The following is a 27,968-nucleotide window of genomic DNA, read 5'->3' as shown; positions in this document are numbered from 1 at the left end:
GTAAACATCAAGGCTAATTAAAATGTTAATCACATTATTTATGTAGCCCTTTGTTGTGAGAATCACCTATGAAAGATATTACAATGCATGTTTTACATCGCTAAGAAAAGACTCAAGTAAATTTATTTTTAAAATCTTTATTAGACATTAAATATGATTTCATTTCCCTTTCAATTATTTGAAGTGTGCATTTAAAATGAAGCTGAAACAGAGTGGTTATTGTTACAAATCTGAGGAAGGGAGATACATGTACACTTTTAAATATATAGTGATCATAGATACAGATACAATTATCAAATCTCGTACATACAGTCTTGCTTTAAAAAAAAAAAATCTATCCTACAAAATTAATTTACCCTAAGGACAACAAATTCTGGATTAGTACTTGAATGATTTTTTAGGACATGTAGGATAATTGTATATAAAAAAAATGCATCTAGACATCCACTATATAATTTTTATAATATGACAATGGAAATAAGTAATATTTTAGCCTCCTTTATTTAACCTTTCAGGGTAACATTTCTTCAATAAAGCAGAAGGGTGATTGCAGCAAATCTTTCTCATCATGTCAAGCACAAAGCTCGAGCTGCTACACTGAGCTTGCAGGCCTTGGAAACACGTATAAAAATGCTCAACTCACGTTAGCCTCAACTGCACCGAAATGTTGTTCAAATTCAATTTTGTTGAAAGTTAGATAGCTGAGAATTTCAGGGGGTTTTATGTAGAGGAAAAAAATAGTTCTTTGTCTAGTTTCTATAGAATTTCAAATATATTTTATCTTTGCTGCACAAGTTGCATCAGTTAATAACTGAGGGTAAAGGAATATTTAAAAAATGACAGCTTCCCCTGTTTACATTGATGCCTGCTAAATTCATTCTTATTGTCCACAAACACATTCGTTCCTGCAAGGCCCCAGCTCGACCTGAAAAAGCACATACACGTTGCAAAACATAAAGACAAGCAATCATGCTCCTTTAAATCCCTCATCAGATATGGATTGTTTTTAAAAGCCAATTATCAGCGGACATCTACTTTGTTTTTATTTTCTTTTTGAGTGTAAGCAGCAAAGACAGTCACAGCACAAACCAGAACGTTTTATTCGGTCTCCTCAAGCCAGCAAACATTAAATAAAGAAACAATTTAACCGCTACCCGGGCTCCGTACAATGTTGCAGCCTTTCAGGAACCTTCGGTAGGTTATCGATCCTCTATGAATTACCTCCAGTTCAGCCATGGGCTGCAAGCATCACCATCCATCGCTCGTCCTCGCGGTGACAACACTCCTCCTCTTGCCATCGCTCCTGGAAGGGACAAGATTCCTCAGCCCGCACGTCTGATCTGGTTGGCAGCAAGAGCAATGAATAAAATCGTTATCAGCTGTCGGGGCTTGTTTGGTTGTTTTTGTTTGTTTTTTTTTTTTTTTTTTTTTTAATTTTTTTTTTTTTTTTTTAATTTTTTTTAAAAATTTATTTTTATTTTTTTTTTTTAAAGGGAAGTTCTCAAAGCGAGAGCCCTGCGAGCCCTTCACCCCTCAGGTGGAGCCGCCGGGGTGTCCCCGCCGAACAAGGGCGAAAGGCCCTTTCTGGCTGTTTAGGACTTGCTGTGGTTTCTCCCCGCTCCAGACCCACGGCAGGAGCCCGGGCACGATGTTGCAAGAGTAAAAACCAACAACGCGTGACACTGTGGCACTTACGCGCAGATGCCAAAGGCCCTGGCAGCGCCCCGCGGTCCCTGGCTGGCTCCGAGGGAGCGGGCTGGACTACGGGGGAGCCGCGGCGAGCGGGGGGTGTGGAAGCGCCGGGCTTCCCCAGCGGGGCCGCGCTCCCCGGGGGCATTTTGGCTTCGCTCGCTTCCCATTCTTGCGGCGCTGGGACTCGGGAACTTCCAGCGCCGCCGCCGCTGCCCCGCCGCCGCCGCCGCCACCGCCGCCGCAGCCCCTCCTCCTCGCCGTGCGTCGTATCCCTCCGCGCGCCGGCACCGCGCAGAGAAAGCGCCTTTCAGCCGCCTTCCCGCCCACCCCGCCGACATCTTCTGCCACAGCCCGCCCGCCTTGCCGCTAATAAACGCCTAGCGCTCGCCCCTCTCTCCCCTCCAGCGCCGGACAGCGCCGGGGGCCGCCGCGGCAGCAGGGCGGCAGCCGGCGGCAGGGGAGCCCGGCTCCCCGTTCTTCCCCGCCTGGCCGCCCCCGCCAGGCAGCGCCGGGCCCGGGGGGGCGCGGGGGAAGGGGCGGCGCGCGGGGCCGCGGGGCTGAGGAGGGGGCGCGGAGGAGGAGGGGACTCTTTCTCCGGGCGGAGGGATCGCGCTCGCTCGCGCTGGCTGGCGGCGGCGGCGGCGGCGGCGTTGGCGGCAGGCGGCTGCGAGTTGTTGTTTCCTCCTCCTCCTGCTGCTGCTGCTGCTGCCCGTGGGTTGAATGGTGGAGCCGAGACTCTCCCCGCTGAACGAGCAGTGACAGCGACCGGGCGGGCGCATTTCGCTGGGACCCGACGCTGCCGCGGGAGCGCGGCCCGGGCAACCCCCCTTCTCCCCCTTTCCCCCCCTCCCCTCCCCGGTTTTCGCCTCGCCATGTCCGGGGACGGCGGCAGCCGGCACACGGCGGAGCTGCGAGCGGGTGAGTGGTGGCCGGGGGAGCCGAAGAGGGGCGGCGGGCAGTGGGAAGAAAGGGAAGCCCGCGGGAAAGGGGCGAGCTCCAGCCCTGACGGCCTCTCCTCTCCCCGCAGAGCTCTACTTCCTCATCGCTCGCTTTTTGGAGGACGGACCGTGCCAGCAAGCGGCTCAGGTAGGGGATGGAGGGATGGATGGATGGAGGGATGGATGGATGGCGCCGCCGGGCCTGGCGGGGAGGGGGCGGCCGGGCAGGGCGTCTGATCGGGCGGCGCGCTGGCCGCCTCGTCCTCCTTCTCCCATTTTCTCTCTTTTTGAAACATGTTCTCACGCCCCGCTTTTGTTGCTGCAGGTCCTGATCCGAGAAGTGGCGGAGAAAGAGGTAAGAGCGGCGCCGTGCACCCGGCACTCGCCCCGCCTGCGGCCTCCCTCCCCCTTCCCTCGCTCTCCCGCTTCCCCCGCCCCATCCCGGCGCTGCCGGGGGCTCCTCGGGGAGGGGGGGCCGCTCACGGGGCGCCCTCTCTTCCCTCCCTCAGCTGCTGCCCAAGCGCACGGACTGGACGGGCAAGGAGCATCCCCGGAGCTACGAGAACCTGGTAAGAGGAGCAGGCTGGAAACAGGAGAGCGCTGCGGCGGGCAAAGTTGTTGTTCCCCCTCCCTCACTCTCTCTGAGCAGCCCGGTAAAAAAATTGAATTTCCCGCAAAAAAGAAAAAAAAAAAAAAAAAAGCAACTTAGGGGAAAAAAAGCAACAAAACTTTGAAATTTTTTTTTATTATTTTTAAATTTTATGACTGCCTCCGTCCCTCCCTGCGCCCCCCTCTCAGTGTCCCGCGGCGCTCGGGCCGGGGTCCGGCCGGTGCCCGCCCGCCCGAGCGGGTCAATAACAACGCGCGCGCCGGGCCCGGCCGCGCTCGCTCCGCGACGTCACGGCCGCGGTGCGGGCGGGCGCCACAGCCGCGCGCGCGGCGCGGCGCCGGGCGGGGCGGGGCCAGCGGCGGCGGCTGCCGGGGCGCGCGCGGCCGCGCGGGGGCGCTGTGCGCCGCCCTTGCTCCCGCCCGCCCGCGCGCGCACACAATGGCCGCGGCCCGGCCGCGCTCCCGGCCCGGACCCGCACCCGCGGCCGGCCCAGCCCCCTCAGGCTGCCCCGGGCGGGCCGCGCTGCTCCGGTGCCTCTGGATACGGTGCACCTGCTGCGGGGCAGTGACAGGGCTTGCCAGGGTCGCATCACCCATTCGACTTAGGTGCAGTTTTGGTTTGTTCTTTCTTAAAAATTTCCTAATGTGTCCTTTTCCCTCAGGTTAGATCAGTGATAAAGCAAAGCGTTCTCGCAGCGATGTAGCTCTGGCTAGCAGAGAGGGGCTTGGATTTTCTTCCCCCCCTAATATGTTGTGTACTGCAGCAGCTGGGAAAACAGCGATTAAGGTGTCTGAATTGTGTCTGTTAGCAACTTGTTGTTGAAAACAACTTACTGTTTTCATTTCAGGTACATATTGTATAATTTAGTCTCTGAATTTCTGGAAACGATTTAAGAGAGAGAGATTTAAGCCCTGTTTGTGATGCTCATCAAAGAGAGGTTTTCCTTGCTGGTTGCTTATAGTGGTTCTGAACTTCAGTAGTTCTGAAACACAGATATGTTGAGAACTTTTGAACTTACACAAGAGGAGAGTTTCCATCTGTAATGCCTCCAATAAAGACTATTGCTGTAACACCCTGTAACTCCCCTTTAGGTATTGGGTTACAACATATTGCCATATACATTTTTAAAATTCTGAAACAAATGTTACAGTACAAAGCATAGGTTCTGTAGTTAGAACAGGTTTACTTACAGCATTGCTTTTATTCTGTTGTAGCAAGAGTTGCATTGGCGAAGGAATTTTCATGCATATGGTGTGTGAGAATTGATAGCAATTACCTTGTGGGAAGCATAAGAATACATGCCAGTACTTTTGAACTTTCTTGAAATCAAATATGAAGAAACTCAACAGAGAATTTCAAAGTACTTGATATACTATGCTATTCTTATTTACTTATTTATTTGTAGGGCTGTAAGGCCGTTTTACCCATTTCAAGCAATGGTAGGAGTTGCTTGGTAAAGCTTATCAATAACCTTTTTCTTTGAACCTATAAATTATAAAGACTTGGAGGTACAGTTTGGATTGAGTTTCTTCTATATAGTCAGTATATAAAAGGATGTGTAGAAGGAAAAAAGTGAGGAAAAAGACATTTTAGAGGTTGAAGTAGGAAGAGTTGGTGAGAAGTAACTTCATTCAGATTCTTTCCAAGAAACTTCTTTTGTTTGTGGAATGCAGGTAGATAACAATTTAGTCAACATTGGTATGTAATGACATAAGATGTACTTCTTCAAAACTTGGACTTGACTCTGGATACTTGTATTTGGAGAGGTGATGCTGGCTAGGTCCTTTCGCTTTTCCTAGTCTTCTGTTCTTAACAAAGTTTCCTTAGACTTCCTAATGCGCATTTCTAAGTGCTTTCCCACCTTGTCCCGACCTCGATACTGGGTGTGTTTTTGTGTAATTGGTTACTTTGTTCTTGATGCTTTTCTCCATCCTGTATTTGTTCTTGCCACAGTTGTCAAAGCTGTATGAACTTTGTATTACTTGACATTTTAGGCATGTGGAAGGCTGTCACTGAAGTGTATTTGCACCATGACAGTTACATTTTGTACAAACGAAAAGTTTTTAACTGTGCCCTGTTTCAATTGACAAAAAGTTATTTGTCTCAGACCAAAGCATCCTTAGCTTTTGACATAGAAACAATGTTAGCTCGATCATTGTATTTATTTATAATTTTCCCAGTTTTGAGATGCTGACTCTTGCTTCTCAAGATGGAATGTTTTGATACCGTTTCTCAGACATGAATGCCCTAAGCTTTCACTAAACTTTGTGGAAGGGTCTGAAGGGATAAAAGGCTAAAAAATAAAATTACCAGTAATGTAGTGTTGGATGTCTGACTTACCTTCTTACTTTGGGGGGGAATAAGGGCTCTGTGTAACCGAGATGGAATTTGATCCCAAGCTTCTCTTGTGTGCAAAATCATGCCTTTTATTATACCTATATTTTTAATAAATAATCCCTTTAATATATCTATGCATATATTCCAAGCAATGGTGAAGTTTCTGATTGTGTCCTCATCTGAAAACATTTACTTAAGAATTTTTATTAGAGTTAAGTTTTTGTTATTAGAGTGAAATTCACAGCCCTAGATGTTTTATTTCTGTTACTTAATTTGTGCAAATAATGTTAATCTGGTGCAATTTTCATCTTGCAATTTACTTTCATTTTCCTGTTTGGCCAGTGAAAGTAAATGTTTCATTTTCTTAAATAAGCTAATACCATGCTATGCACACTTGTGCTTCTACAGGTAAATACTTGAGTTTAGAAATGCTATTACACTTATATTGCATTCTTAAGTGATTTTTCTTGAATTTCAGTATTTCTATATTATATTTTTCTAGAGTCAGCATGTGTGGTGTATATCCCTCGAATATGAGTTTGATAGTGTAGGCTCTTATTTTAGAGTGCTGATCTCATTCTAATATTGCCAGTATTAAGATTTCTGTTTGTGCTAAAACCTAAGACCCTGTAAGAATTGAGTCCCTGGTAGGTTACTTTCAAGTTAGGTCTACTAAGGATGCAACAGATCTCAGGATGTTTTGTGTTGTCTTGCTTTTGTTGTAGAAACTTGCGAATTGTAAGATAGCTTACTTTTGTCTCTTTTTGATAATTGAGGATTTCTCTCTATGGGGGACTGAAACTGAGGAATTTTAAGAATGAACAGATTACTTAGTAGCAGAGCGAGTCAGCTGTGTGAGTCGTTTATACATTGAAGATAAGATGTTTAAGTGTTGTGCTGCATATTTTTGCTTTTCAATACCCTTGTTAGGGCCTTTGTTACACAAGCAAGCTTTGGTGCATCATTTGACTCCAGGGTAATTGTTTTTTTTCGTGTTGCAGTTTCCCTATGGGTGTAGCTGCTCTAATTGTATGCTGTGGATGAAAGCTGTGCATTTCTGCTGCATCCTTTGTGTAGGCACAAGTGCTCATCCAAATGTGTGGTTAGTTTGGTGAGGCAGTTGAACTGTCTGAAAAATGAACAGTAATTTTAAGATGGCTCAGCTCTTTTTGTGTGCTACACCATGGGTCTTACCATCACCATGAGGGAGATGATAGGAGTGGGTATGGAGGGGTTGGAGAATACTTTGCTCCCAAAAGAAGCAACTGCAACACGGACTTCATCTGAATGAAACCAACTCTTGAGATTCACTTTGACAATTAGAGCTGTCATAGGGACTGCTGTGGGGTTTTATGTTTGTTTGTGTTTTAGTTTTTCGGTGTTTTTCGGTGTTTTTTTGTTTTTTGGTTTTGTTTTTTTTTTTTTTTTTCTTCTGTGGTACTAGCATCATAGTGTAGATGATCACAACTATTGTGTAAATTTTCTTATCCAGAATATTAATGTAATTATCATTTTCTCTGTTGAATTACAATTTTATTCACAATGGTGGTGGTTGAGGAGGGAAAAGGCTGGGACTTCACACCAAGTAGGATGGCCCAATATGTTTAATAGGCACTATGTCTTGGTCTCACGAATTGTTGATGATTTTTTTGCTGATATTTGTGCCTTTATCTTCTCCAGCCCACAATTATTACATGTGATTTCAAATGAAAATTGCAAACCACTTCTTTCAGGCCATTCCACTGTTCTTTTTTTTTGGTGTGAACCTACCTGAAGTTACAAAGATCATCTGGAACCTGGACACTAAGTTCATTGATACTGTGTTTCTTTCTTCATGCAGTAGTTAAGTCTTCTATCTAGGCAGACTTGTGGTTACTATTTAGAAATTCTGTTTCTTAATAAGTAACCAAATAATAAGTGGTTTGTTTCTTTAGGATAGCTTGTTCTGTAAAGATAATCAAAGAAATAGGGAGCAAAATTAAAACTTGAGTTGAATCAGAGAGCTGAATTATCACCTAGTTTTTATTAAGAGTATTTTGGGAACAGTCTATACAATATTTTAGAAGGTGTTCTGAAAGACTTGGCACGGTGGCTAGGAAAACCTAAGTATTCTGATTGTTCTCCTTAGCCAGATTTTCGTCTCATTAACAGTGCTTCTGTTGGACATATATCAACTTAAATTATCTCCTCTGAGTTCAAAAAGACAAGTGCTTCTGCTCTACAGACCTCCCACACTTAAGAACTTGGGTGATGTTAAAACCTCTCTGTTCAAACTATTATATTTTGATATGGGGAAACACTTTTTTGTTCTGGGTAGCACCATACGTTTGTTTGTTCCTCATATAATCAAGACGGTTGGCCAAGCCAACTGTTTTGTGCTAGTTCTTTCAAACTGGGACTAAGAAACACTCTTGAGAGATGGAATGAAGAGGAATATCAAGTTTCTAAAGAGTAACTTTAGTTTAAAAAAGCCCAAACACACAAAACATTATTAGTGAGTTTAAGAAAGGCAAACAGCTACAGGTAATTTAACAGTAACAGGCACAGCTGAACATCTTAGTCCCTAAGGCAAAAAATGCTACCTCTGCTCACACCTTCTCATGTGGTAAGCTTGCAGCACACACTGTTTATACCAAAGCTTGAGTTTATCTGCTCTGGCCTCACACCTATTAAAAGCATTAAGTAATTGAAAAAATATTGTGCTCTTGAAATGGCTGGTTTAATATAGATGTATTTAATTAGAGAAAGAGTAATCTCACGGTAAAATAGTAGGCATTCTGATTGGAAATAGTTATTAAATAGCCATATAGTTTTAGCTCAAGCAGAATTAGAAGGTATGCAAGAAATAAATATGTTTTGGGAAAAATGGTTCTCTCTCCCTGTTGTTGGTTGTCCTTGCCATTTCTCCCCAGACAACCCCCCACCTCCCCCCTAAAATAAAGAAAAAAGGGAATGAGAATTCCTCAGAGGAAACTACTTGCATATCATTGCAATTCCTAATTTTAAACTGATAAGGCAGTGGCTTGTGGTGCATGGTACTCTATTAGATTGATGATCTGATATAGTGCAACAGTTAATGTAATTCAATTTGGGTCTTGTTTTGGGTAATATGTTACATAGCAGGAGGGTTAAAGTGGGATAGCTGCTGGTGTTAGTAAGACTGAACTCTCACATCTTGGAATATAGATAGCTGATTGGTGTAGGCTTTGTTGTTAAATGTCCTTGTGTGGAAATGTGTTTTTCTGAAACATATTTACAGCCAACCTGGTAGTTAAGCATGTTGACTGTTAGCAGGGTGAGGGGGGAGACTAACAAAATTTGAGAGAATGTTTTGGTCTGTGAAGTATTTGGAGCACTAGAATAAGGTAATATTTTACTTGATGTCTAAAACACTGGTGGTGAATAACTGCATTGTGTATTGCAAATTTAACTAAAGAGTCTAGGTTATTTTTTTTTGTTTCATTTATTGTGGTTTTGATGCTGAATTATGCTGCAGAGTCATGCAGAATGAAAATATAAGCACTTAGGTCTATTTCAAAGGTAATAAAGATTTCTTTGTTAGTCCAGATAACTGTGTAGCTGCATTTTGTGTATTCCCATGCTGCTTGTTTGGAATAGGTGAAGTTGGGGATAGTTGGTAAAGGCAGAAGTTTGAGGGTAGTACTGCTTCTGATTTTCTAAAAAATAGCATTTATGCTTAAGAGCTGAAAATTTTCATCTGCTAACAGAGTTCTAATTTATATTATAGTAATAGTTAAGAAATGTTGACTTATGTGAGAAGATTGTGAGAACAAAAAGAGTTTATTATTTTACCTTAAAAGCACGTTTTCTATGCGTTTCTTTTAGAAGAACAGAACAGACATTGAAGAAAGTCTGATAGGGCAAGGAAGAAAAACAGCTAGAATTTCAGCTAGTGGGGACTGGCAGAGAAAAAAATCCTGTGCTTTTTTATGCTGTTTGACATCATGGTTTTGGCATATAATTTTAAAATTCCTGTCTGTAGAGTCCAGTTTTCACTTTCATTTAAGGCTGTATGAATTTTAAATACTTGTACATCTGTTATTTTCTCCCTTTTACTTTCATTTCTGCTCTTGGAATCAGAAATTGATATCAAATCAAATTTCCTTCTATTCTTAGTAATTTTAAATTTCATTCTGAGTTGTCTTGAGCTTGTCTGTTTCTGACAAAGCTTCTAAAGTTACCATTAAAACAAAAATTTGTTTATTTTATTTTGTCTCAAAAATCTGACTTAAAAGTTCTCTGGATATGGATTTTTTGAGTTATAGGTATATTTTTGTTTATTCTAGGTTCTTCTTGCAGTTTGTGGGTGCAAGAATTGCTTCCTGTTAGGCTGCACCATGGAACAATCTGAATAATTTTAATTTAATGTATTAAATTAACTTACCTTGTCCTGTCTTCATTTGTTGCTACCAAGTTGTAGTTATCTTTTCTGCAATTCTTATTTTTGCTTTTTCCAAAGGGAGGAATTAGGTGAATTTCTGTTACAAAGCTTTTTAATTTGTGATTTCCACTATAATAGTCACACATACAAATTAGCACTGGGAACAGATTTCCTAGAGGGACAGTCAAAGCCCCAAGCCTGTTGCTGTCTGTGACATTTGGACAATGCCCCTAACGCTGTACTTTAACTTTTGGTCAGTCCTGAAGTCGTCAGGCAGTTGGAATAGATAAAGAATTTTTTTTTTTTTTTTGATGGTGAAGAAATTATGTCACCTGGAGAAAATTAATAACCTGTTTTTACTAAGTTATTCAAGTTCCACTTTTTTTTTTGTTTGTAGAAGAAGAAAAGGAAAAAAATCAATCCAAATAAAAACTTTTTATTTAAGTAATTTTTCCTATCTGATTTTACAGATAAATGAGACTTAGCTTTTTATTTAAGTTTCTTGTGTGTACTTTAGCTTTATGGAGGAAAATGGGAGCCAAATGTTGACTGTGCATGGTTCATGAAATAGCTCTATAAACTTCCTGGAACTGGCAAGTGTTTAAATGGGCAATGCCACTTCTGTTCTGGCAAAACTTACAGCTCGCTAAGTATTGTTGAATCAGTTTGCTAATGAGCTGCTGCGAATGCTGCTTAGTAGTGAACTATGATTGCTTAGACGAATACTGTGAAGAAGCATCACACAACTACTGCATAATGTAGCATAAATAGCTCTTTTCACACAAATGGACTTAAATGAGAAGAGACTGTAGTGTGGGTGTAAGGTATATATTGCGATCTTTAATGCAGATGATCAAGAACAAAACAGACAGATAACTCTTATCAAAACATTTGCTTTAAAAACTGCAAGAGGAATTGAGCCTACCTAGTTTCTGCTAAAATAAAAAGTGAGCACATGGCTGATGACAAATCATGAGAAATATGACTCAAGATGTCAGCTTGCTGTAGTTTTGGAATGTGTCAAACATGATTTACTTAATTTGCTTTAGATTTTGTGCATTTCTTAGGATGTGTAAAACTGTAGCATCTTGAGCACAATAAAATGACAACTGTATTGTGTATGTAGTTGTATTATTCATGGTTAAAACAAAAAACCCTGTAGTTATTAATCTTTGAGGGATGAATTCAGATTCTGCAGATGTAAATTCTGGTTTCAGATTGAATCAAGTGAAGAGCAATGTTTGTTAAGCTTTTGTGCTCCTTTTTGTAGGAACAGAGGAGAACAAAAGCTAAGGAAATGGATCAGGGCTGTTGATGGCAAGAAGGGTATATAGCTTCATAACTTCTTATGGCTATTTAGATATTTTAGAGCTTTCATGCGTGTGTTTTGACCGTGATTCCTCCTTTGCACAGGAAAAAGCGTGTTGATTTGCTATTCTGATTAATTTTTTATCATAATTCTGAGTTATTTTTTGCCACTTTCTGTGTGCCTATCTGATGACATTGACTTTAGCAGTTTTAAATTAATTCATCTTTATGGCGAGCTGCAATTTTATTTAAGTAAAATATATTTTTTAATATTTTTTAAAGAAAACTTTTTTCACTTGTGTGAATTTTGCAAGTTATTTAACTTTCAGGCAGCCTAATTCAGACAGCTTGCAAGGCTTTCTGCAAATGTAATATTATCCACAGAAGGAAAACCCCTCTTGCCAGGAAGCAGCAAAACATTTGCCTGCTGATGGGAAGTAGTAAATGAATTCTTATTTTGCCTTGCTTGCTGTGCAGATTTTGCTTTACTTATTAAATTGTTTTTATCTCAACCCACAAGTTTTTTCTGTTTTACCCATCTGATTTTCTCCACCATTCCACTGCAGTGAGAATGAGCAAGTGGCTGCAGAAGACTGAGCAGCTGGCCAGTGTTAGACCAAGACAGGAGAGAGAAAACTTTCCTTCCTTTGAGATTGTGGTGGTGGTGGGAATTACTGTTGTGAACAAGGTTTTTCCACGACCTGTTTCAGACATCAGCACTCTTTATGTTAACAAACTGCTGGAGTGCATGAAACGATTATGGTGTGTCAGCAAGATAGGAGCACATTTGATGAAGAATGACGTATATCCTGTTAATTTGGTGCAATACAGAAGCATCATTCTAAGTGTTAGTTAAGATGTCCTCTAGGTACAGAATAACAAAATATCACAAGCCTTTTCTTCAGTATTTTGCTGTTTTTTTTTTCTCTTCTGTGAAATAAAACTTTGAAGATGTATTTCAGGCTGTATGAATGACAAAGTGTCTACATGCCAAATTCTATACAAGAATTGACGAAAATTGAGTATCTTCTCCCTCTTAGTTTATTATTTTAATTTTTTTTGTTGCTGTCTGAGTTGACTATAGCTTATGCATTTTAAAAATGCTATTTCTTATCCAAAAGCCTTATGTTAGTAGGATTTTTACTGTTGCATACATTTCAAATGCCTTCCCCCCCACACACTTGTTATTTAAGACAGTTTTCTGATCTAGAATTTTAGTAGTTCAAAAGAATAAACTATTTTTATCTGGCAGTCATTAAAGGTGGCTTTTTATCAAGTGGTGAGAAATTATGTTACTGATAATAGGAGCTTGTTTTGGTACTGTGTAATTATGACCTTTACAAAAAACTTGTCTTGTTTATAGGTGCAATAGGGAAGATATATACCAATTTAAAAGTTGAATTACTTAAGCCAATGTTTAAAAGATTTAGATGAAAAATAAATCAAGCCACTTGTGAAGTTTCAAGGTGTTTTAACATAAGTAAATTGAGGCAGAATGTTTTTGCGTTTTCAGTTATGCTATTTATTAAGCTTAGGCTATTTATTTGGCATTTGTAATTCTTGAAACAAGTAAATGTTGCTGTCTTTACAATCTTTTTCTCATCTTTATCTTACAGTAATTTAAATTGACCAGACCACTCACTACTTAAATGTAATATTGAATATATACTTTACATTTTTTTACTGTGATTATAAGGGATCTTATTAGTGTATGACCAACTGTGCCTTGAAGTCAGAAAGTAGTAAATACCAACAGTTCTCTCTACAAAGAGGCATGTGCTGAATAGAAGAATTAATTAGGACCAGCTGGAATGAATTATTGTACTTAAAGGTCATTATTTGTTTTTATCCTTTAATATCCTATAATTTTCTTATGAATTTGTGTAACAATCTGGGGGGAAAAGATTAAACGAGTAATGCATCAAAAATATTGTATTCTCTCTCAAATGTTTTGTTTGCTCTTTGATATAATAGGTGAAATACTACAGACACTTGGCACCTGATCACTTGCTTCAAATATGCCATCGACTTGGACCACTTCTAGAGCAAGAAATTCCACAAAGTGTCCCTGGAGTGCAGACATTATTAGGGGCTGGCAGACAGTCTTTGCTTCGTACAAACAAAAGTATGAAAATTTCATGAGAATTTTGAGCCTTCTTGATATTTCATACCTTTCCTGTGGTTTTGCATGAAAAAGCTCATTTGACTTCATTTTTTGGTATGATTTTTAACAAACAGGTTGCAAACATGTTGTATGGAAGGGATCTGCTCTTGCTGCACTACATTGTGGAAGGCCTCCAGAGTCCCCTGTAAATTATGGCAGTCCACCTAGTATAGGTAAGTCAATTTTATTCTGGCACTGCCATTGTAATACTTGGCATAATAAGGGTGATTGATTATTATGATAGTGAGAGATAAATAGTAGTTCTGTTTGTATTTATCCTTCTTAGTGTCACATACCTTTCCTTTAGTGTTTTTATTAAGATGCTAAGTTTCTGTATTTATTGTAAAATTTTCTCTGAAGCTAATTTTTGTCTTTGAAATATAAAATTGAATAAAATATATCTAAACAATGAATTCATACAAACAAAACTCTTTCTTAAAGATGTAATAAGGCTGCCAGTAGATAAATAATTAGTATTATAGGGCAGCAAGGCCTACACCCATTGTTAGGAAGAGTTAGTCATGTAGGCTGGTAATGGTTTCCTTTGGAAAAATTTTGAGTCTTGTAGAAGTTATTCTTTTTGCTCTCTGGTTCATTCACTAATTTTGTAGCTGTCCTTTAGCTTGCTCTGCTGTGCTGTATCATGAAGGATGCATGTGCTGTCTGTACTGTTGAAAAACTGAAAGCTGGAGGTCAGAGGTATTCCAGTTTTTATTTTTAAGCTCTCACATGGTCACTGAAATGTTTGTTAGCTTTCATGTTTTAAGAGCAAAGATACATATTTGCTTAGTTGCTAGGAGGATCAAGATGTGATATTTTAGAAGATTCTTTAGGGATCACACTTTTTCTTTTTTCTTTCTTTTTTTTTTTGTGTGTATAGAAAAATGAGCAGAATCACTGGCATCTTTTCATCTTTCTCTATTGATGTCCACTGAAGGGGGAATGATTAAGACCAAATTGTCTGTGTGAATTACACCAGAAAAGGAGTGGGTTTTTTACCAAAACGGTAGCTGCAGATAAATGTGCAGTGTTGGATGAGAGTGGGCAAAGAATATCCAGTTGATTGGCTCTAGATCAAGTGCAGCTGCTGCTGCAATGACAAAGCTTTCTGTCTTGACAAAAAAAAACAAAAAACAAAAAAAACAAAACACTGCAAATATGTTGGGCAGCTAATATATAACCATGTATGTGAAAAGAAAATACGTTGTATATAATATCACGTTATAAATATGTAGGCAGGTGCTATTAGGAACAGAGACCTAACTTGCCATGGCAATTTTTCAATCTCTGAACTCCTTTTTGGGGACTTTTAGTAGCTTCTAGGTTTTTAATGAATTTAAATAGAAACACATAACATATATAGAATATAAAATCGAGAGAGGTTAATTTGAGCTATTTATATTTTTTGTTCAGTTGAAGGAACTCAAAATCAAGTCTCAAAATACACACCATTACACTTAATCCAGAGAATTATAGTTCTCTCCCAACAGCTGAATCTGAATCATATGGACAGCTAAACTCTCAGGTTCAACACAGTCAGTTTTGACTTGGTAGATGACAGAGTATTTAGTGTCCTAGTAGCATTTCCATTTTAAAGCATAAGTTACATGCTTTCCATGGTATTTCTGTAGATGCTTGAACTGTAGGATGAGAACATTGTTTTGCTTACTGTTTTAAGCTGAGCTTTAAGAAATCCTCACCTGGTACTGTATTGATCAGAAGTGGTTCACTTAAACCCTAATGCAGCATTCCGTGTGGTTTTGTTTAGAGCCACTAGTTTTGTATTCACTTAGAGGGCATTTTCTGTCTTGTACTCTAGGTGTGTAGGAGAAAATGCTTGTCGCTGGTTAGAAAATTCCCTTAAGTGGTTGTGCAAAAGCTTGATGATAATAATCTTGGAAAATCTTGGGCTATTTTTGTAAGGTGACTGTAAGACTGAGCTTTTTAATAGCTAAGATTTCTTTAGTGATTGCTTAGCTTTTCTCGTTAACAAATTTTAAAACATATTGGAGTAATCAGAATGGTTGAGGACTGTTTTATGTTGTACTGTAGCTTACAGTGTATGGTAGCTAGTGTATACTTTTTAAAGGGGAAAAGATCAGCATATGAGATCCATGGTATCTAGATTTCAGAAAAAGCTGTGGAGCTGCTGTGGTAGTGAAATGAAATGTTAAGAAAAATAACTTTCAGACTCTTTATAGAAGAACAAGTCAGGCTTTCTAAATAAATGTTATTTTTATTGAACCTTTTGCAGAGCACTGAATGTTTGCAAACTTACTGTTATTCCAAATACCACTTTTTTAATGACCAGTAATTTCCTTTTCCAAACATTCCTATAAGTGCTAGTAACTGAATGTTTTCAACTGTGAAGTGTATTTGAATTTTTGGGATATTTGGTTCATAGCTGTATGCTAAAGCATTTACTTTAGATTTATCTTATTCTATCTACTTTGATCTCTCAATGGAATAAAGAACTTGAATAACACTTCTTTTCTATAAATTGAATTAGATTTTTTTTTTTATGTCTCCTTAAATAACTTCCAGTTTTTACCTGGGAAGACTAAATTTTATGAAAAAAAATAAAGTTAGAACCTATTATTCTTCAGGCTGTATATATTTCAGGTAAATAACCTACTAATGTTTGAGGAATAGAAACAAAGACACTGAAATTCTGTGTTGTGCAGGAAAGCTTAACTTACGTTTTGGTGAATGTACAAAGTTGTTGATTTATTTCCTAGCCTGATGAATCAATGCGGGTATGATGCTGATAGGGTACTATTTAGAATTATTTTTGTGTATGTTGTACCATGTCTGTAGGTAGCTGGTTTATACCAATTAAAATAGATCTGAACAAATACATATTTCTCCTGAAAACTACAGAGAGTCTATAGAAAATGATGAAGAAAAGTAAAACTTGAACATGGAGTAGTCTTTGTCAAGTTGCTCTCATTTGTGCAATATATCTTATAAAAAAGTTGCTGAAGTGCTCAATTAAAAACTAAAGCAGTTAGGTCATATGATAATTTGTTTTGTTAAAGGTCTCATTTTTGTGGATGCAGAAAGAGAAGAGCTATTTTTCAGTAATTTTTGGTAACTGCTGAAAAAGGAATAAACCTAAGCACAAACCTTTGACAGCTTTGAGCTCTGAACTCTTGGGAAAGCTCACCACTTGAGTGGGAGGACCTGAATGAGACTGGCTGTTTGCCTCAGACAAAGATTTATTTTTTTTTTTTATTCCTGACCAGCAAAAATATCTGCCTTTCAGAACCAGTGTTTCAAGGTTTTGCAGAGTAATCAACCTCAAGAAAAATTCTGAGGCATTTTACACTTTTTTCAGTGTGTTTATTAAGTGGTACTGGTGTTTTTGCTGCAAAGAGAATGCCAGGTTCTGAAAGCAGTGTCAATGTCTGGTTTTTTAGAAATACAGTAAATACTTAGGCCTAAAAACTAGCTCATGAGCACTTTGTGCACCTCTATTATTCTGTTAACTATAGGAAGAAAATTAAGGGAAAGACTGCATTTATATTAAAAGATCTGTGTAAAAGTAACATCTTGTTATGCCTGTTTAGTCAAGTCTAGAGCGAATTATACTAAAGCAAAAGACTTATTAGTGTGCAAGAATAAATGACCTGTAGAAGGCATGGAACTTTGAGTAAATTACCAATGGAACTATATAGTGAAAGCAAGTGGGGTATTACTGAAGTCAGGGAAGTTTGGAAATGTGAGATTGTGTAGCTTTTCATTTGTTTTTGCTTTCTGCCTCTTCAAATATCTCACCTCTTACCACTCTGAATTAGGAAGAGTTGGTAGTTGCTTTCATCAAGCAAATGAATATTGTATGTGAAGTTTGAGGTGTGTATAGAATTTTTGTATTTTCAGAACTACTCCAGTTAGGAGTTTATATTCTTTTACCTTCATGATATGACCAGAGAGAAGTTCTGGCTTGATAACATAGCAAGCTTAATCATTTTGCTTGGTTGACAGTCATCTCTAGGTCAAGAGACTAGGAATACTGTATAGAGTTCAGAAGCTGGTAGAGAGAAATGGTAGGAAGTTAGAAGTCAGTTCAAGCTGGGTTTTTTTGGTCTTGGACATCTTTGAAGAAAAGGCCTTCAACAGCACCAAACTGAATGCTTGATACATTCAGTCTTACTAGCTTGGAGAGTAAAAGGAATTGTCTAGCAGAATCTACTACTATTTTTAACATTTGAATTCCGTGGTATTCATTAGAGGCCTCTTAAGTTAATGAAATTTGATTCAATAAGAGTAAGAGTTGTAAGTGAGTTATATCCTTTGGGTATACTTTCAGGACTCTTCTGAATCTGGTTCTATTTTTGTGTGACTGGAAGGGGAGTGAAGTTGGATTCTGGTTTTCGGAACAGAACTTCCATTAATTAAATACAACTCCAGAAAGGAAGAAAATGAAAGATTGTGTATGAATTTAAAAAAAAATAATTTATAAGTCGTACAAAATTGAATTTATCACTGACTAGTGGATAAGGCAGATTACTATCCCGCATCTTTAAAGCATATTCCATATTCAAGGATAAGACCATGTAAATAAGGAGATAGAATTGATTGCTTTGGTAAAATCAGAAAGTAGCAAGAAAGCCAAGTGAAAAAAAAAGAGGAATAATACTGCTATATCTTTCAGACCCCCAAATTTATCTTCCTTTTAGCAGATTTCTGTTTTTCTTTGAGCTGCTTGTTCTATTTTGGGTGGGGAATGAGTTAGAGAAGTTCTGAAACTTTGAAGGCATTCATTTGGTGCCTGTTGTATGCCTTTTGAGTGGGACAAAGTCCATACTCTTTTTTAAGTTCCACTGAAAACTCCCACCACTTCACTTCTATCGGCTTTGTTTGATTTTTACATTGTTCCACAGGAAACCAAACAAATAAGGTGTTTTTGACTCTTTGAGATATGTGGTTTTGAGATTAAGGTTGTTGGCAGCAGTGAATTGTGACGGCAGAGGCAATATTAAAAAAAAAAAAAAGTTGCATTTTTAGGTTCCTGAGTGGCCTTTATGAAAAAGAGAAATTTAAACTCTTACATTTAGAGACTTTAGATCTCTACCCTGCTTGCTTTTTTAAACTCTAGAGATTAAAGATTCTGAGCAATATTTGGCCCCTCTTTCAAAGGAGGGTTAGACTAGGTGATTTTTAGAGGTCCTTTCCAACTTTGGTCATCTGTGATTCTGCAGTAACAGAAGTTGGAGTTCTTCTGGCAATAAATCTGGTGAGGGATATGAAGCAGCACATGAAGAATTTTTACAGGTCTATCAGTAGGAGAAACAGTAGCCCTGCTGCTAAATGAGGCAGGGGACCTGATGTAGGATGAGAAGGAGACTTCATAGAAGTAAATGTGGGTCCTCCATCTCAGCCCCTGGGCAAGTGATGAAGCAAATACTTTTGGTGGTCAATGTAGGAAAAGACAGGTACATTGGTTAAGAGTTGCTGGTACTGATCTGTGAAGGAGAAATCATGCCTGACTAGCCCAATAGCCTTTTAAAGGAGTTGAGGGGCTTGGAGATTAGAGGACAGTAGTGAGCGTTATTTATCCTGAGTTTAGCATGGCTTTCTGAAGACTCCGATAATATTCTTAACGACAAACTGAAAAGATATGACAGAACTGCTGGGGTCAAAGGGTTGTGATCAGTGGAGTGAATTCCAGTAACTGGCACAAGAGCCAATTGCTAACTATATACTCCAGAGGTTGGTGCAAGAGCCAGTATTGTTCAACATCTTCATTGATAACTTGGATGATGAAACAAAAAGTTTGGCAAATAACTGAAATCCAGGAGCAGTGAATGATTGAGGAGGACTTCAATAGGGTGGACAAATGGGTCAACAGGAATCTAATGAAGTTTCACAAAGAGAAGAACAAAGGTCCCTAGGAGGGAATAACCTTATGTACCAGTGGATACTGGGGGTTGACCCACTGGAATGCAGCTGTGGAAAAAATTATCTGTCCTGGTGCTGAATGTGTCAGACACAATGTGCCCTTGCACATGAAACCTCCTGAATTGCTGAAGGCAATTGTAATTAGGTTGAGGGTGTTCTTTCCCCTCTACTCAGTGTAAATAAGATCACACCTGGAGTGCTGGATCCAGCACCTCAGGAAAAGACATATATATGGTCTATAGCTGTTAATTGGGTCTCTTAAAGGACCAGAAAGGTGATGAAGAAATTGAGGTATCCGTTATACAAGGAGGATCCAAAAGCCCAGGGCTTGTTTAGCCTTAAGAAGAGAAAGTATGGCATGGGCAGGATGGTGGTGGTAGTATCGATGGTTATAAATACTTGAATTGGAGCATGTGATGAAGATGGAGTCAGACTCTTCTCATTGGTGCATCCTGACATGACAGAGGTCATGAACCAAATAGAAATAGAAGAACTCCAATTTAAACATAAGAAAACAGCTTTGGAGGATGATAAGAGCTCTGGCGCAGGTTGTTCAGATTGTGAAGTCTCCATCCTTGGAGTCATTCAAAACCGGACTGGATGCTCAGCACTGCTCAGCACTGAGCAACCTGCTCTAGCTGAGCTTGCTTGAGCAGGGGGCTTGGAATAAACAACCTCTATATAGGTTCCTTCCCACCTCAGTCATTCAGTGCTTGGATGGTAGTAGACCATTTTAGTCTTGGAGGCTAGTCATATTATACGAACATTAGCCCAGTTACTGAAAACTAGAAGCCACTAATTTTATTTGGAACCAGTTAGTAAACAGTTGTTAGCAACTTAAAATGATAAAATTTGTGAAAAAGTTTTGAAATACCAGCAAAATACAGCTTTCTCAGACACTGGCTTTTACTGATTGTTAAATATGAAGTATTCTCATTTTGAAACCAGAATATCGTTTGGGGGTAAGTGGTGGTTTATCATACTGTGTTGTGCAACAACCACTTAGTAACATCTGTTTTTTTTATCTGTTTTCAATTTTATTTATTTTGAAAACAGAACCTTATGTGTAAGTAGTAGATGGGAAAGTGAAACTAAGGTAATACTCATTTCCTTGGCCAGCCAGGTATTGGATAGTTTTTTCAATACGTTGTCCATTTCACAGTGCCCTTCCAGCAAGGGCAATCCATTCTGTTGTTTTCTTCTTTATGACCTTTCCCTTATGTTGGTTGACTTTCTGTAAGGCCCAACCAGCATTCTCTAACACATCCTGGGATAAAGTATCATCTTCCTTCGTTCCCTTATGTAGTTTTTGGCTCCCACTGCTACCGTTTAACGACTTATACCTTGTCATTCTTCCTGTGATTAACAACTTTTCTTCATACTCACTCATTTGTGAGGCCAGGCAAAGACAGAAAAGTGCTAATAAAGCTAAAACAAGAGAGATTAGACTTTCTATCAGAGAGAGTTCTAAATTCATTGTTTTCCAAATGCAGTTAAAATCAAGCTAGACAGGTTAGAGACTTGACAAGTGTTGATGTAACAATTGTTATAAAACCAAGGGCCTATAATTTGTACAAAGGCATTATTATGAACCTTTCTGATCTTGGCTTGGACAAGAAAAATCTATTTTATTGTTTGAATGCAGGAGTTTTTGAGAGATGTGTTTTTGATTTTTACCTGTACTCTGGAGGGGAAAAAAACCCTAATGTGCTAGCAAAGTTTGCAGGTGTTTGGAATAAATAGGGGGAATTGGTCAGAGAAATCAGGACAGATTCTTGGCACTTGGCAAAGTTAATAAGAGTAAATATAAAGGTAGTTAAATGAAAGGGATATTGAAAAACAGCGGTGGATGTGAGAATTCCATTTTAACTAACCAAAATATACTCCCCAGTTTGGGAAATTTTAAGAGTTATGTGCTTATGGATAGTGTTTAAACCTGTGGGAGATTGATTCTTCACCTCTCCCCTGCTAATTGCATGAATTTGGTAAAAAAAAAAATTCTGCCCAGGGAATTGAAGTTCATAATACTGTGGAGGGTTTTTTTAATGTCAAATTTTTTTTTAATTCACTTAGTTTTATTTTTAACCAGCTTTGGTATTTTCACATGTTTCAAGTTTTGATCAAGGCTAAAGAGTGTGATGGATTCCAGTGTTCTTGTTTCCAGTGTCACAGTATTGCCTTTTATTTCCTCTGGTAGGTTGATTGATACTGAAAAATGTGTGTTTCACCTGTTGAGTTTCCCAGGGATTTGTGAACTAGTGACAAGTTGCACATTGGTGATTGGCATCAGTGAGACCATTCCTAGAAATACTGGCTTGTGTTCTGCTAAACTTAGCTTCTCCAGTGTTACCAAACCTCCCCCCCCAAAACCAAACAACCTACTTCCATAAACCCCTTACCAAGCTTGAAGTTAATCTCAAGTATGTCAGAAATTTTTTATAAAATCAGGTGTATGCTAAAAATTGCATGCTTATGTAAAGTAATTTGTTGTTTTATCCTAAAGAGTCTCCCTGCAGTTTTGTTTCCTTGACACATCTCTAGAAATTAAACTTTTAGTTAAGCTTTTTTCAGTTTTTGTGAGCTATTGTTTCGTTTGAAGGCATTGAGATATCTATTAACCATATCCATCTTACATTTAAAGTAGACAGAAGGTAATTTCTATGTAGGTTGAGATTATTGTGTAAACTCACTTTGTTGGGACAAAGACCTTATTTTGGTTTGTGTGTGTACTTGTTAGGTTTCTTTTTTTTTTTGTGTGTGTGTTTTTTATTGAGGTTTTTTTTTTTTTTTAAACATAGGATGATTTGTCAGATACCAAAACTAGATTTATCTTGTGGCTGAGCTAATCTTGGTTTCCTGCTGTTCTGCAGTAGGCTACTGGCAAGGGAAAACTTTGTCATAAAGCAAATGCAATCTTGTCTTCTTCTGGTGTGAGGGAAGGGTGAAGATACAATAGAGCCTTAGGACAGCAATTGCTCCTCGACTAAAAATTCTTTGCTCTACAGCTAATAATTCCACTTCTTCATGGAGCTTCTTGAACTAGGAAAACGTCCTTGAATTAGGGCCTGAGGCTAATGGACTTGGCTATAACACAAGAAGCTTGTGGCTCTTACAGAGTTGATACAATCCCACTCTAAAAATTGACATATCTGATGTAGTTTGGCCTGTGCTGGCTTATGAACTGCTGTTATGTTGTTCTGGGCCAAACCTGAGTGATGCAAGGGGTTTGTTGCACTTTTGCAGTTGATGCTAGGGAGCAAGTTGTCCATGAGCCAGCAGTGCCCATGTGGCTGAAAAGGCCGGTAGTATCCTGAGTTGCCTTAGGAAGACCATTTCCATCAGGTCAAGGGAAGTGATCTACTCAACCCTGATGAGGTCAGTCTGGAGTGCTGTGTCCAGTTCTGGGCTCCTCAGCACAAGAGAGACATGGAGGTGTTGGAGTGGGTCCAGTGGAGGGCTATGAGGATGATTAATGGACTGGGGTGTCTCTCTCTGAGATAAATGGGACAGGCTGAGAGAGCTGCACCTGCTCATCCTTGAGAAGCAACAACTGAGAGGTGGCCATATCAATGTCTGTTGGTATCAGAAGGGAGGGTGCCAAGAGAAAGAAGCTAGACTCTTCTCAGTGGTGCTGAGCAATAAGACAAGAAGATAAAGGCAGAAACTGATGCATAGAAAGTTCCTGAATATGAGGAAGAACTTCCCTGTATGAATTGCTATGCACTGGAACAGGTTGCGTAGAGAAGTTATGGAGTCTCCCTCACTGGAGACATTAAAGAACTGTCTAGATGGAGTCCTGTGCCACATGCTCTAGGACGATGCTGCTTCAGCAGGGAGGTTAGATTGGATGACTAAGTGTGATCCCTTAGAAATTTGCTTTAAATCTTCAACACTATTCTGTGTGTCAATGTTACATTACCTGCCTTGTCACAGTTCTGTAGGTTATAAAATGTATCACCATTGCCATTCTTTGGTCTGATGAGGATATGGAGTGTGACTAATGTCTATGTATCCATGCAGAGAAGTATTATACTTTGTTGCTTTATTATTGCTGAATAGTAGTTTAAGATTAATTACAGTGAGCTTTATTGTCTTCACTGACATTCTTGATGAAAGATTTCCATTTTGTTAAAGTGAATTCTTTCTCCTGAAACTTGTTAGCTTTTAAAGGAGAAAATTTCACCAAGTTCTTTGAAACAAAGTTTTGTTAGTCAGAATCAGAAATTTCTGTAAGTTTTGGTAAATTAATTTGTAAATTTTCATTTGATGATTTTGTGTGTGTGTTTGCTTAGCTGTAGTGAGTAGCAGGATTCTTAAAAAATGGTAGATAACTGTTTGAGTAGACCACAAGAAGCAGGTTGCCTTGGAGAAGAGTTGAATGTGTGCTGACCTTCAGTTAATAGCTATGTGGAAGGTTTTACGCTTTCTATATTTGAGGTAGGTTACTCCTTCATGGAAGCTACCTCAATACTCCTGAATTTGGGCACTTGAAGTTGAAGTTGTATTGCATCTTTGACTATACCTTGCAGTTCAATACTTTTTTCATACATCATAGGCTACTTTTTTATCTATTGTTCTTTAACTAGGTCAAAATGAGATAATTACTGCAGTAACCTGTTCATCTGCTCAGGTAGTCCAGTGTTGAAATATATTTTCCATCCTTGTCAAGTATTTTAGTTTATGAATGCAATATAAATGTTTCTTCTTTTTTCTTTACCCATTTGGTAGTGGATACCCTGTTTTCAAGAAAACTAAATGGAAAATACAGACTTGAACGCCTTGTTCCAACTGCTGTCTATCAACATATGAAGATGCACAAGCGAATTTTAGGACACTTGTCTTCTGTATACTGTGTAACTTTTGATCGGACTGGCAGACGAATATTTACTGTGAGTACAAAATCTTTATTTTTGTAGATTTTTTTCACTTTTAAGTACACATAATATGTCATTTTATTGTTTCCAAAACCTGAATATAGGATAGATACACTGAATAAGAATGAAAAGCTGAATTAAGTCCTTTACTACTGTTTATCTCGTATTTGCTTTTTAATAGCAATGCTGATTTACACACTGAATAGTTTTGGCATATGTATTTGAACACTAGATGTGATGATGGTGCTGATCTGTGCAGTTCATTGAGAAAACAGTTTATTTTCAGTGAAAAGGATTTACCCTGTGTAGGTTCTTTCTTCTGGCTTTGTTTTCTCTAGCAAAAACAGAAGCAAAACAAAGAACTGCCGCCACAATTAGATTAGGAAGTCAGAGAGAGAACAATCACATGGTGTGTTGTAACAAATGTTGATTCACAACAAATTGTCTTTGTGAGATCCTAGGATTTTTTTTTAAGTACTAGTGTTTTTAGTATTTTTAACTATTTCCTTTTTTTTGGTTGTTATTAAGTCATAAATACTAGACAGATGTCTGAAATCAGTACTGAAATTGCAGGTTTCCCAAGGGATGGGATTTATAAAACCACGTAGATGTCAGTTTAATATTTAGATATCTGGGTAAGTAGTCAGTTTCAGTAAAGACAAAGATTTCATAAACACACTTCATGCCAGGATGCTTTCACTGTATTTATTGCCTTCCTACAAACACTGGATGTAATTGATACCTGTGTGGATTCAGGAGCTTGATTATGTCCTTTTAACCTCATGTCAAATAGCTTGAACAATGCTGATAGAAGTACAGTTCAAATTTCCTATTTTGCCTTGGAGTCCTAACTTCTAAAATTCTTCCAAGGCAGTTGTAAATATAATTCTCTCTTTTGCCCACATACATCTTGCTTTGTTGCATAGGGAGATGTGTAGTTGAAGGAATGGGACACCTTGCAGTTTTTTGAACAGGCTATTTATTTGTTCACTTGTTACTTCATGCATAGAAGAAACTTATTTTCATATTTATTTTGTTTTCATCAGCAAGCTAAATCACAGGCATTAAAATCTTTCATCCTGTGGTTTATACATGATTTATTTACCAGGAAATGGGCTCTGTGTTGTGGGTGTATTTTGTATGTGACATGGCAGAATGCATTAAAGATTTTATGAAAGAATTCTCTTGACTGTAGCAGCAGTTTCTTTCTAAGACAGAGAAGTAGAAGAACCTGAAATAAAATGGGAGGTGGAATGGGGCAATATGCTTCTGCAATCCCAGGGTTTTGCAGGCAATCCTTTGCTGACTAGTGTCCTGGTCTAATTGCTTGAAGGCAAGTTCCTGGTTTAGATCATGATTACTTCAAGCGTTAAATAAAGTGGCCATAGGTATTAATTGTGGTTGCTGAATTTTCATTTTGGAGAGCCTGGAACTGAACTTCTTATCTCTGCGCTTTTAGGTAAATCCAGTGTTCATGTAGATGTTTAAGTGGTTGTTGGCAAATGGTTGTATTCCATTTCAGTAAAATCCAAGTTGCTGTAGCTGGCCTTATATAGTTAGTGGGTAAACAGTCATGAGCTGTTGTGTTGTAATTGCATCTGTATAATGAAACGGTGCCAATTCTTTTTAATCTAGACCGCTACAACTTCTAAGTTTCTAGTGTGGTATGTAAATTTGTATGCATTGGTAGGGGATTGTTCTTGTCTTACATTTTAACTCCACAACCTTCAGTGTGATGGTAGTTAGATAAGTTGTTTTAGATTTATAATTAGTTCTAGAAGCTGCATCATAATAGTTTCTGCATCATAAATATTCCGCCTGACATCTGATGGATTGAAAGCCTCTAAATTCAAGTTTTGTTCATGTTCTGTTTCAAAATAAAAGGAAAAAGTGTTCTCAGCATATTTTTGAGTCACACTCATCTGGGAGATGTTGTCCTTGCTAGAAAGATGTTACTTCTATTTTGCCTAAAGACAGTGGAAATAAGACAGTATACATTTTTCCTGCTAGCTTAGTTCATCTTTACTGTGTTCACATAGCAAGGTTGTGGTACTGGTGGGATTTCTGTGAGAAGCTTCCTCCATGTCCAGAGCCAATGCTAGCCAGCTCCAAGATAGACCCACTGCTGGCCAAGGCTCAGCGCATCAGGGATGGTGGTAGTGCCACCGGGATGATGTATTTAAGAAGGAGGAGAAAAATCCCAGGGCAGCTACAGCTGGGAGAGAGGACTGAAAATACGTGAGAGAAACAGTCCTGAAGACTCCATTATGAGTGAAGAGGAAGAGGTGTTTCAAGTGCTGGAATAGAGATTCCCCTGCAAACTGTGGGGAAGACTGTGGTGAGGCAGCTGCCCTCCCTGCAGCCTGTAGAGACTTTGTATTCTGGTTCTATTGAAAAGCACGACTTGCAGAACCCATGCAGGGCAATAGAAAAAAATACTGTCTTCTCTAGTTCCTGCACTACTTAAATTTCTGACTGCAAAATCCTCCTTTTCTCCCCACCTTTATTTTCCTGTCTCTGCTGAGATTATTCTTTCTAGGGAATAATAAACAGCATTGTGTAATAGTCTGTGTAAGATTTCCAACCCAAGATTAATTTGTGTGTTGCTTGGCAGTTTCGCTTCATCCCACAAGTGTGTGCAATGGTAGGAAAATGAACCAATTTTACTCCATACCTTGGTAATGTAGTCATCAATTCTCTCTTGGTGCTGAAGTTGCTTTAGGATTCACTTTTGACAGATGCTTTTTAATAGGTACATAATTTGTAGCAGTTGTGTATATAACCTTGGAAACATGAGCTGTGGTGTAATCTACATGCCCTTGCTAGTAGAATTGCAGCAGTTCTATTTTTCTTAATTAAAATTAATTGCAAAATTAAGAGTTGTGGGTTGTCCCATTCAGATCAGATAGAAACACATTAATTTATTTGAACTCTAGTATTGATGCCAAGGTGCTACAGAATTTACAATTTTACTTTAGGTTTTTTCTCTTTTGTTTTCCTTTCTCCCTGCGTTTTTTTCCCCCCCATTTTAGTTGCTGAGACTTGGCTGACAGTATTTTTTCTCTGCAGTGGAGATGTGCAACATGCACCTCTATAGTGACACTATAGCCAGCTGGCAGGGAGCAGGCCCATTTTATGCTGATCTTTCCTTTGTTTGCTGTCACTAAAAAAGACCTCTGGAGACCCTCCAGGTGGTATTAGGTGCCACAACAATTTAAAATTTTTTTCCTTGCTGACCATTTTACATCTTTGTCTGTGACTGATTTCTACTTTTTCTAGTGTTTGGTAGTTTTGGGTCTGCTCTTCCCTTCTCCTTCTTTCAGGTCTATCTTGAGCAGTGAGGCTCTTATTTGCAGTTTTACTCACCAGCAAGCACACATACCGTTTTGTCTCAGCTTCCTGGGTTTTTTGGTGATGACTGCATTTTGAGAAGAATATACAAGCTTCTTCATACTCAAGAGTCTCATATCATGATAACAGAACCACATGAGCAGATACTATCTTTCAGATAGTTATAGCACCCTTACTGACAAACTGGTGATGTACAGGTTAAATGTGTGGACTGTGAGACTGTCAGCTTAGGGCATTTTCAGGTTTGAAGGGCTGTGATTAGCAGCACAAGGTCCAGCTGGAGGCCAGTAACTAGAGGTGTATCACAGGGTGTGGTACTGGCACCATACTCTCTCATGCTTCATTTGAGGACCTGGGTGATGGAGCAAGAGAATGCCTTCAGTAGGTGCCT

At 39.1% G+C, this 27,968-nt stretch overlaps 1 protein-coding gene across 2 annotated transcripts in view; it reads left to right on the top strand.

The window, feature by feature from the left end:
- Positions 1–1,925: 1,925 nt before the first annotated feature.
- Positions 1,926–27,968, top strand: part of PHIP (pleckstrin homology domain interacting protein) — a 107,054-nt gene continuing 81,011 nt past the window's right edge. For both annotated transcript variants that reach the window (XM_056486917.1, XM_056486916.1), the window contains exons 1-7: positions 1,926–2,610; positions 2,720–2,778; positions 2,956–2,985; positions 3,140–3,199; positions 13,262–13,412; positions 13,526–13,624; positions 24,081–24,241. In XM_056486917.1, the coding sequence (XP_056342892.1) occupies positions 2,565–2,610; positions 2,720–2,778; positions 2,956–2,985; positions 3,140–3,199; positions 13,262–13,412; positions 13,526–13,624; positions 24,081–24,241 (606 nt within the window). In that variant the 5' untranslated portion in view covers positions 1,926–2,564. The remainder of the gene's footprint in view (positions 2,611–2,719; positions 2,779–2,955; positions 2,986–3,139; positions 3,200–13,261; positions 13,413–13,525; positions 13,625–24,080; positions 24,242–27,968) is intronic.

The sequence above is a fragment of the Oenanthe melanoleuca genome, chromosome 3, assembly GCF_029582105.1.
Source record: "Oenanthe melanoleuca isolate GR-GAL-2019-014 chromosome 3, OMel1.0, whole genome shotgun sequence".
Taxonomy (NCBI): Eukaryota; Metazoa; Chordata; class Aves; order Passeriformes; family Muscicapidae; genus Oenanthe; species Oenanthe melanoleuca.
This window is presented reverse-complemented; position numbering and strand designations above follow the sequence as displayed.